Genomic DNA, 10,200 nt, shown 5'->3' with positions numbered 1-10,200 from the left:
GTGCCCATTTCGTGTTACAAACAGCACACATCTTCGGAAAGAGGCGCCCTGTGTCGGTCCCCTCACCACGGCCGAACCCTCCGTCGCGCGCGCGTGCGCACACTTGCAAGCCGAACTCGGGGCGGGGCCAGGAGCGCGTCACGAGCCCCCGCCCCCCCTTGGTGGCGCCATCTTCCCCTGCCACGGGAGGGGTCACAGGTCAGCGCTGGAACCTCACGCGGGGTGGGAGGGCGAGCTTGGGGTCTGGGCGCCGCAGGGGCGGGGGCGAGGGCGCGCGGAGGGGCTGGGGACCTGAGGGCCCGGCCCCTGGTTTCCGCGCTGACGCCTTGGTCTCAGGAACCCTAAAGCTGTTTGGCCGCTTTTGTTTTTCTTCTTGTAACAGCACTACTTGGGAACGCTGTGCGGTGTCGCCGGCCGGGCTGTCCCGGGGAAGGTGAGGTGCCGGGCCGGGGGTCGGGGGCCGAGGGCAGGGGTCGCGGGCGTCGGGCCGGGACAGGGAGCTGCTGGGGGACGTCGGGCCGGGGACTGGAGGGTGGAGGGGCCCGGGGCCAGGCGCCGGGGCGGGGGCCGCGGACTGCGGAAGGGGCCCGGAAGTGCCGCGCGGGGAGGGGTGGGGGGTACGGGAGGCGGCCGGGGTACAGAGCGTCCTTCTCGCTCTCCAGGTGCACGTCCCGAGGCATCATGGACCCGGGGCCGCGCCCGGCGGGCAGCGGCTGTGGCAGCCCCGCCAGCCTCTCCCGAGAGTACAAGCTGGTGATGCTGGGTGCCGGCGGCGTGGGGAAAAGTGGTAGGTGCCCTAGTGCTTCCACTTGACCAGAAGTGCTCGCTCCCACCTCCCCACCGGAACCAGATGGGAGGCAGGCCCTGTGGTCTCCGGTGTTGACGCCGCAGTTCTTTCAAACGTGGATCACGTTTCTGCGGACTCTAACTTTCGTTTCTTGTTTTGAAGCCATGACCATGCAGTTCATCAGCCACCGATTTCCAGAAGACCACGACCCCACCATCGGTAAGTCATATAACCACCGAAGTTTCCAAAGAACTGTATAGGCCTGCCTGTCTTAGTGTCAATTTTTGAAACAGTTTTTAACTACTTAGCTTTGGAGCCTTTTTTGGTTTCCTTACGAGATTAAAAAAAAAAATTATTTATTTATTCATGAGAAACACAGAGAGGCAGAGATACAGGCAGAGGGAGAAGCAGGCTCCGTGCAGGGAGCCCTGTGTGGGACTCAATCCCGGGTCTTCAGGATCACACACCTTGGGCTGAAGGCGGCGCTAAACCGCAGAGCCACCAGGGTTGCCCTCCTTATGAGATTTTTAAACGAGAATTTCATAATACTTGGTGAGCAGATATTTTTCTCACTTAAGTCAGTGTGTCCTTAAAGCATCTGCTGTCTTTTGTTGAACATTCCTGCCACACTTTTGTCCGTTACCATTTCGTGGTTGCCAGGCTGCATTGCCAGGTGAAAGGGAAAGCTTAAAGGGCACATAACAAGGCTTTTGCTGTCACTTTTCTAAGGGTCTCTGGCCCTGTTAACTATGAGTCAGCTGGTTTGAACTTCCACAAAAGGAAGCAGAAAAACAAGTCCAGCCAGCCTGCTGAATGGGGACAACTTAGACCTGCAGCCTGGACTCATCCACTTCCTTATTCTTCAAGTTTATTACATAGTAAGGTCTTATTTCATGTCTTGTAGCACTTAGTGCTGTGTTTTTGGCAAAACACTGTTAGAGTAAAAAGAAATTTGTTTTGCCCTATTAAAAAGAGTCGCTGTTCTCTACGAAGACTAAAAACATTGCCGTCATTCCTGAGCCATAAGGAAGGAAGCATGCTCCATTCTAAGGGTTTATGTCCCAGGATAAAATAAAAATGGTGGGAAGGGAAGGAGAAGGCACAGAAGGCCTGCCATGTTACTAGTAGTTTCAGAATGTGACCATGTGTCACGATCTTGGGTCTTTAGGAAGGATTTCCATTGGGCCAGGCCTCTGCTGCACTGTTTCCACAAAGCCAGTGAGAGTTCTGTGCCAAGCCAGCTTTGGATGTAGTCATTTTATATAGTAGATGCTTCTGTGGCTTGAGGAAAATAGAAGCATTGCTGGTCTTAAAGTACAGCATTGTTCAGAGATTCAAACTACATAGGGAATTCTTTTTTTTTTTTTTTTTAAGATTTTATTTATTTATTCGTGAGAAACACCGAGAGAGGCAGACACACAGGCAGAGGGAGAAGCAGGCTCTATGCGGGGAGCCCGATGTGAGACTCAACCCCGGGACTCCAGGACCTCGCCCTGAGCCAAAGGCAGCCGCTCAACTGCTGAGCCACCCAGGCATCCCTACACAAGGGAATTCTAAAACTCAGTTTAGGACTCTGGATAATTTACTTAGAACTCCACAAATATTTTTTCCTTTCTTTAAAGTAAAACTCATGTTTGTTCTATAAAAGAGCTAATTTTTTAAATTCGTTGATTCCCACCCCCCAATCAGCTGTTCTCCTGACAGTATTATCTGATTCAACAGTAAACATGTGTCTTCAGTTCCCATTTGAGACAAGGACCTGTACTAGGCCCTGGGAGTTGGAAAGATGTAAAGATTGCTCTCATCAAGTTTATAATTTAGGGTCTTTTCTTAAGGGGGTTTTGTTTCAAACTTTGCTAACTCTTAAGAGGAAAAACTCTACATTGTAGCCAATATATATGCAAGTATGTGTGTCTATGGGTATATGTACATATGGATACATATATATATATGTGTAACTGATATCAGGAAACTATATGTCATTACATGTTCTATGCTCTTGTATTTTTTTTCTTGTAAATTTTTATTTGTTTTAATGCTGGTCCCAATCCATTAAGTTTATTCACAGCGCACTAATCCTAATGGATCATGACCTATAGTTTGAAAAACATTGGTTTAGTGGGCTCTTTGAAGAAGAGTCAGGAGCAGGAGGTTAAGAATATTGAAATACACTTCAATGTAAGCAGCAATTGTTTGAATGATGGAAATACTGAGTGGGTTTTCTTTTTTTAAACTTCCTTGTGTTTTCCAAGATTATTATGATAATACACATAAATTTACTTTCATAAAGAAGAATTTATAACAATATGTATTGTTTAGAAAAAAGTAAATGATTTTTCTTTGCTGTGCAGTATTAAAATGAGGAACCATAGAATTTGGTTAAGTACATAAGGCTTTTGAGTTGAGCAGCCCTTGGTTTTCATTCTGGCAGTGTAATCAACTATGTAATATGGGAATGATATTTAATGATCTAGAGTTTAATTTTCTTTATCTGTATGGTGGAGCTAATACTGTGGATTGATATATTTGTCACTATTGGAATATTGCCACTGTTGAATGAGTTAAGGTAGATAGATTACTTAGTATAATGCTTGGTATCTAATAACTATTTAACAAATGGTAAAGTTACTTTTTGAGCCCAAATTTTTGGGAGTGGGGAGAGGAAGAGAGAATCTTAAGCAGGTTCCATGCCAGTGCAGAGCCCAGTGTGGGGCTCAATCTCAAAACGCTGAGATCATGATCTGAGCCAAAATCAAGAGTCAGATGCTTAACCAAATGAGCCATCCAGGTGTCCCAGAGCCTAATATTTTTTAAAAAGACAGAATCCTTTTTTAGTTTAGAATTGTAGGTAGAGTCTTATAAACAATGAATAAGCTTCTGTCGTCACTTAGGTGAAAAAACACAAAACACCTGAATTGAAGACCCAGTTTAGGTACCTCAATGGATTGAGCATGCTTCCTGAGAAAATCCGGGCACTTAAACTGTGTGTAATCTACCTCTCCATAAGATGATTTTAAAAATAAAGTTACAGGGTACCCAGCAGGCTCAGTTGGTAGAGCACTCAACTCTTGATCTCGGGGTCATGAATTCAAGCCCATGTTGAGCTTAGAGATTACCCAATAAAGAAAAAAATAAGACTGCATATTCCTGTGTTTATGGGTTTATGGTACACTTTTCTTCCCTCCTGTAGAAGATGCTTATAAAATCCGGATCCGTATTGATGATGAGCCTGCCAACCTGGATATTTTGGATACGGCTGGACAGGTATTAAATCTTAGAATGCTGTTAGAATGCTGTGTATAAAGGTGTTTTCACTCTAGTAGAGGGGAGGGAAAGACTTATGCAGAGAAGATCACCAGTTCATTTCTCTTAATTTTTCATGCCCTCTGACTCAGGATAGCAGGTAATTGATACATATCTCTTCTTTAATCTGAAATAATAGCAAATGTGTATGTAGCTCTAGGTTGCATCAGTAATGATCCTGTTTCCTTGTAGGCAGAGTTTACAGCCATGCGGGATCAGTATATGAGGGCAGGAGAAGGGTTTATCATCTGTTATTCTATCACTGACCGTCGAAGTTTCCATGAAGTTCGGGAATTTAAGCAGCTTATTTACCGAGTTCGACGCACTGATGATACACCTGTGGTTCTGGTGGGAAACAAGTCTGACCTAAAGCAGCTAAGGCAGGTAAGGAGAGAGCAGAAATGCAGTCCATGGTCTCAGGAGATCGGTTGTGGTTGTTTTGCTGTATATAGATTCTTTTGCTTTAGAATAAGAATTTTAAATTCTCTCTGACTTTAGAAATTTCTCTATACTAATTTGCAATTAATTTGGATAAAATCTGGATTTTAGAAATCAGTTTACACCACAGGATGAGAATTAGAAAACAAATAGAGTGCTTACTTATTTATTAAAAATTTTATTTATTTGAGAGAGAGAGAGAGAGAGACAGAGCAAGGGGAACAGCAGAGGGAAAGGGAGAAGTAGGCTTCCTGCCGAGTAGAGAGCCTGATGTGGGGCTCCATCTCAAGACCCTGAGATCATGACCTGAGCTGAAGGTAGGCGCTTAACCGGCTAAGCCCCTAGAGTACATACTTACTAAGTGGAAGATCATAGAATGTTCAATTTCTTAAACCTTGGAAAATAATCAGTCTGTGTTGTAGTAGGACAAATCTAGGTTAGACTTCAAGATAATCTTCCTAGGACGCCTGGGTGGCTCAGCAGTTGAGTGTCTGCCTTTGGCTCAGGGCGTGATCCAGGGGTCTGGGATCGAGTTCCCCATCAGGCTCCCTGTGAGGGAGCCTGCTTCTCCCTCTGCCTATGTTTCTGCCTCTTTCTTTGTATCTCTCATGAATAAATAAATAAAATATTAAAGAAAATAAAAGATAATCTTCCTGATGGTGAGGATCATGAAGGAGACCTGCAAGGGGAGAATAAGAGAAATTATGGAGGATTCTAGAGTAAGCTGTACTCTTAAAACTGGAAACAGTGTTTAAAATCTCACTGTTTGGTGTAGAGTTGAAGGAATAGTGGACAGGCACATGGTGACCACTGGTGGAAGCAGCAGAGTGGTATAGACTTTTTGGAAGTAGTTTGACAGTAGATAAGTTCACAGTGCTTCTCACTTAATGCTGTTTGAAAAATCTATCCAGGAATTTATATGTAAAACATTCGTTGCCAGGCTGCCATGGTAGCAAAAAGTTAGAGAAAGTCTAAATATTCGGTCCTAGGAGAAATTATGATCATCCCTAATTGGATATATCAGTTTTGGATTTTTTTTATACTTTAGGAAAATTAAAATTACATATTTGCTGTCTGACTTGTCCTATTTCAAAGAGTTATCTTTAAAATGGATAGAAAAAAATGGATTAGAAATAGAATCACGAGGTGCCTTGGCTTGGTGGTTGAGTGTCGTGTCTGCCTTTGGCTCAGGTTGTAATCCCGAAGCCCTGCGATCGGGCTCCACATCGGGCTCCCCACAGGGAGCCTGCTACTCCCTCTGCCTATGTGTCTGCCCCTCTCTGTGTGTCTCTCATGAATAAATAAAATCTTAAAAAAAGAAATAGAATCACTTTATAGAAAGGCAGAGGATCTTAGGATTCAGTCTCCCAACTGAACTCTGGACGTCTCCAGAGTTGAGGAACTCTTATTTCTGTTAAGATAGCCTCTTCACTTTTCACTGTGTGGGGCAGCTGTGACTATTTTCTGTGGTTACCACTCTGTTTTCTCATGTTTACATTTTTAAAGGTCACCAAGGAAGAAGGACTGGCTTTGGCCCGAGAATTCAGCTGTCCCTTTTTTGAGACGTCTGCTGCATACCGCTACTATATTGATGATGTATTCCATGCCCTTGTACGAGAGATACGTAGAAAAGAAAAAGAGGCGGTGCTGGCCATGGAGAAAAAGTCTAAACCCAAAACCAGTGTATGGAAGCGGCTAAAATCACCATTCCGGAAGAAGAAGGATTCCGTAACTTGAAGGGAAGGTGTGTGGGTTCACCTGTGAACTGCAGGACTTACGCAGAGCCACCCGGTGACTTGTTCTAGTGAGCACTGTGCTTGCTCTTTCTCCTGTGATGACTGTTCCTTTAAATGTAACTGATGAAGGGGATATACCCAGGGGGCGTTTTCAATGACGTGCTGTTTAGAGTACTGTCCTTTAGCTAATTCTGACCTATTAACCCAGTTGAGCACTGTTTACTTGTAAATTGTCACATTAGAATTTGATCTACCAATGTTTTGGGTTCTGTTCCTGATAATAATTAATTATTGTCAATTGTTTATATACCCTGGGGGAATATATATTTACCATGTGTGTTTGATAAGCTCACACGAGGAAATTTCCTGCTGTGCATGACTCCCATGTCCTTTTCAGCTTGGATTCCCTGAGATCTTCCCAGGGAAGGGCCTCGCTCTCTTCTATTCACAGGTGCTTCTTGGACAGTGAAAACCATGTAGTAAGATCAGTGGTGCAGGTCAGTTAGTAGCCTGCTGCAGATTAGGGACTGATGAGACTGGGGAAGCCAGGCCATGGAGGAGGGTGGGTGGGACTTCCATTGGGGAGAAGCGGTATTGGAACCGTGTTCTCAGGCCAGCCTGGCTTTCCAAAGACCTGCACATTTGACCCAAATGCACTGGGCTAGGTGAGGACAGGCAGAAGCGAGTGACATGTATGAAAGTTTCTTCTAGGAAGTTACTTTGTTCTCACTTTCAGGATTTAGCCTTTCCTTAGCTTCCAAGGTATATGCTTTGGAAACCATTACTGAATTACTAAACTCTTGTTTAGACCCTTGGTTGGGCCAGCCATTGCCCTGTGCACGTGTATTTTCTTCCCCAGAGATGTGCACACTAGTACCTTTACATGAGGTGCTTTCCTGTGTTCTAGAAGAGCAAGGCCTGGCAAAATGTTTTTAGGTCCTTCATCAGGCTAACTACCATATAGGAGAGACATCAGGAGTTAGAGTAAAATCATGTATGTGCCTCCTCAGCACAGACAATCACTAGACTCTGTGCTCAGAGAAAACCTGGGGCCTCTCTGTGCCAATGAGCCAGGCGTGAAGCTTTAGAATTCCTGTGTGTTGAGTTTCTCATTGAAGATTTCTTCAGAGGGACCTTGGTGAGTTCACCACACAGGGCTGTCTGAGCCTTGGCAAAACTTAGCCTAAGAGAACACCACCCTGATATTGTGCATAACTGGGAAGCTAATGTCCTGGGAAGGAACAGCTTTAAGTGTAAGTGGTGAGTTCTCTTTTTAGAATCAGAGTATTTGGATACATGAACTTACTGTGTGTGGAGAAGTGTAAAAGTGCTAAGAATAATGTAGCGCAGATTGAACATTAAATGTCACGGCTGCAGAGTTTGTGACTATCTTAAACCCTGAAGGACGTGACTGCAGGACCTTGTAAAAAATGCGCACCTTAACTTGCTGTTTGCCACTTTCATTACTGGCAGAGGGACAGGGTGGCTGTGTTTTGTCCTCATACTCAATGTGGCATCTGCTCTAGGTTTAAAGAAAGGTGATGGTTGCAGCTTTCTTAGCTAAGCCATGGTCCCCTTTGAAACCAAATAAATCATGTTTTATGGTACTCAAGCCATTCCAAAAGTGAAAGACCCAGAATTTGAATCAATTGCAGGACAGAAATCTGATAGGAACCATAGCACTTTAGAGAAGCATGATGATAGAAGAGAAATGGAGTGCAATTCTAATTTAACAGTATTTCACCACATTTAAATTAGCTTAGAGCCTTTTACGTGTAATGCCTTAGCTTCTCAATACTAATGACCTAGGGAATTACTAGCTGTCAAGCAAGAACTTGACAGCTGTATAATTATTCAGGACATTCAGGGCAGCAGAGAACTTTGCCAGAAAGAAAAAGTCATAAGAAGGGAATTTATACTGCATATAAGAAAAATAGCAAATTTGTGTTTTTAAGACTGTCCCTGTCATATTTTTGGTCATTGGATTAATTAGCCCATTAGTATTGAGAATTGTATTCATGGTGCTACATAGTTCGAGGGAGTGTAATATGTGTAGGTAACAGTTCTTCTATTCTTAGTGATGATGAGTATGTAATTTATAAGCTCCGAATAGTCAGGTTTATCCAATTTGAGGGCATTCAAATCAATTACTGCCTGGAACTTTGAAGAGAGAAACATTCAGGGACAAGTTTAAGCACTGGAACTATTCATGCCTGTGCCAGATTGTTAAGTTAAAAAAATTAGAAACTAGTGTCTAGAATGAGCTGTTTAGAACTCAGGAGGGGATATGTTTAATTCTTCTCCTATATTAGCAAGAATTGGTCTACTGTGATGTTTGGGGGCGGGAGAAGGAAGAGAGCAGTCTTTCACTTAATGCACTTGTATATGAAGACAGTTTATATGACACAATACAGAACTTTTAAACAAATTGTTGGGTTTCTCCTTAACCTGTGTGTGGGTGGAAATGCTTGGAATTGTTGCACAAAGGTCATTTTAAGAACACTTAAATACAATAAGATTTTATGTTCTGGAAAATGCTGATTCAAAAATGTGAAACGGGTCGTGGCGGAGCAGCATTCCCTTTGTTCACCTAGTCCCTGTCAGGTGACCCACTGGGACTCCCATCAGAGTATTCATGGGCCACATCTGTGCACTAAAGCACCATGTAAGACCAAAGGATTTGAAGGAATAGAAAGTATCCCTGTTCTTGAGCTTTGATAAAATCAGCATATGCAACTAGAGGTTGATCATAGGGTAGTAGATTTCTCTGCTTCAAACTGGGAGTGTTAAGGAATTCAGAGAAGGAAAGACCCTATAAGGCTGGGTCCAGTGGGGGGCACAGAAATGGAAGAGGAGGCAAGTTGAGGAGGTCAAAGAGAGGTGATTTCTGAAGTTCCTCATTTTTAAAAATTTTTTTTAAAGATTTTATTTATTCATGAGAGACAGAGAGAGGCAGACACAGGCAGAGGGAGAAGCAGGCTCCATGCAGGAAGCCCGATGTGGGACTCCATCCCAGGTCTCCAGAATCACACCTTGGGCTGATGGTGGCGCTAAACTGCTAAGCCACTGGGACTGCCCATTCCTCCTCATTTCTAGTGCTTATTACTTATTTTCATTAAAAAACAGTTATATGGGGCAGCCCCGGTGGCACAGCGGTTTAGCGCCGCCTGCAGCCCGGGGTGTGATCCTAGAGACCCGGGATCGAGTCCCACATTGGACTTCCTGCATGGAGCCTGCTTCTCCCTCTGCCTGTGTCTCTGCCTCTCTCTTGCTCTCTCTGAATGAATAAATAAATAGATCTTAAAAAAAAAAATTAAAAAAAAAAAACAGTTCTATGCATTTAGGAATCTCCTGAAACAAATAATTGGTAGTGTTGCTGCTTTTCCAGACTTCCAAACTACCTGAGAAGGGTGACAAATTCAGTCTTCCTTTTTAGGAGTCCGTGTTAACTTTGACAAGCACTTAGCTTTAAGAGATGGTTCAGTACTGAAAACGGATTTGCAGTCATCCTGGATTTGTTTATGTTTTTGGTTTTTTTTAAAGATTTTATTTATTCAGGAGAGGCACATAGAGGCAGAGACATAGGCAGAGGGAGAAGCAGGCTCCCTGTGGCGAGCCCAATGTGGGACTCAATCCCAGGACCCCAGGATCACAACCCAAGCCAAAGGCAGGCAGACGCTCAACCACTGAGCCACCCAGGCATACCAGTCATCCTGGATTTGTATTCAGGGGCTCCTGGGTGACTCAGTTAAGCATTTGACTCTTGATTTTGGTTCTGGTCATGATCTCAGCAGGGAGTTTGCTTGGGATCCTCCCTCTCCCTCTCCCTCTGCCCCTGCACCCTGCTCAAGCACTCATATGCTATCATGTGCACGTACTCTCTCTCTAAGATAAAATAAATCTTTAAAGTTTGTGTTCAAACTATCTTCATGGGAT

General features: G+C 44.0%; 1 protein-coding gene across 1 annotated transcript; it reads left to right on the top strand.

The window, feature by feature from the left end:
* The first annotated feature begins 92 nt into the window (after window positions 1-92).
* RIT1 (Ras like without CAAX 1) lies at window positions 93-8,799 on the top strand. The gene is made up of 7 exons (XM_077901028.1): window positions 93-198; window positions 383-433; window positions 663-787; window positions 950-1,006; window positions 3,978-4,051; window positions 4,283-4,474; window positions 6,035-8,799. Exons 3-7 carry the CDS (start codon window positions 682-684, stop codon window positions 6,263-6,265), a joined length of 660 nt encoding a protein of 219 aa, XP_077757154.1. The 5' UTR covers window positions 93-198; window positions 383-433; window positions 663-681; the 3' UTR covers window positions 6,266-8,799.
* Window positions 8,800-10,200: the final 1,401 nt, after the last annotated feature.

This window comes from Canis aureus, chromosome 6 (assembly GCF_053574225.1).
Source record: "Canis aureus isolate CA01 chromosome 6, VMU_Caureus_v.1.0, whole genome shotgun sequence".
Taxonomy (NCBI): domain Eukaryota; kingdom Metazoa; phylum Chordata; class Mammalia; order Carnivora; family Canidae; genus Canis; species Canis aureus.
Note: the sequence above shows the minus strand (reverse complement) of the source record. Positions and strands in the feature narration are given on the sequence as shown.

Bases quoted from the DNA above. Each gene is read 5' to 3' on its own strand.
- RIT1 (XM_077901028.1), top strand. From the start codon at position 682: ATGGACCCGGGGCCGCGCCCGGCGGGCAGCGGCTGTGGCAGCCCCGCC. The intron at 788-949 runs GTAGGTGCCCTA...CTTGTTTTGAAG, and splicing joins CGGCGGCGTGGGGAAAAGTG to CCATGACCATGCAGTTCATC. The intron at 4,475-6,034 runs GTAAGGAGAGAG...ACATTTTTAAAG, and splicing joins ACCTAAAGCAGCTAAGGCAG to GTCACCAAGGAAGAAGGACT.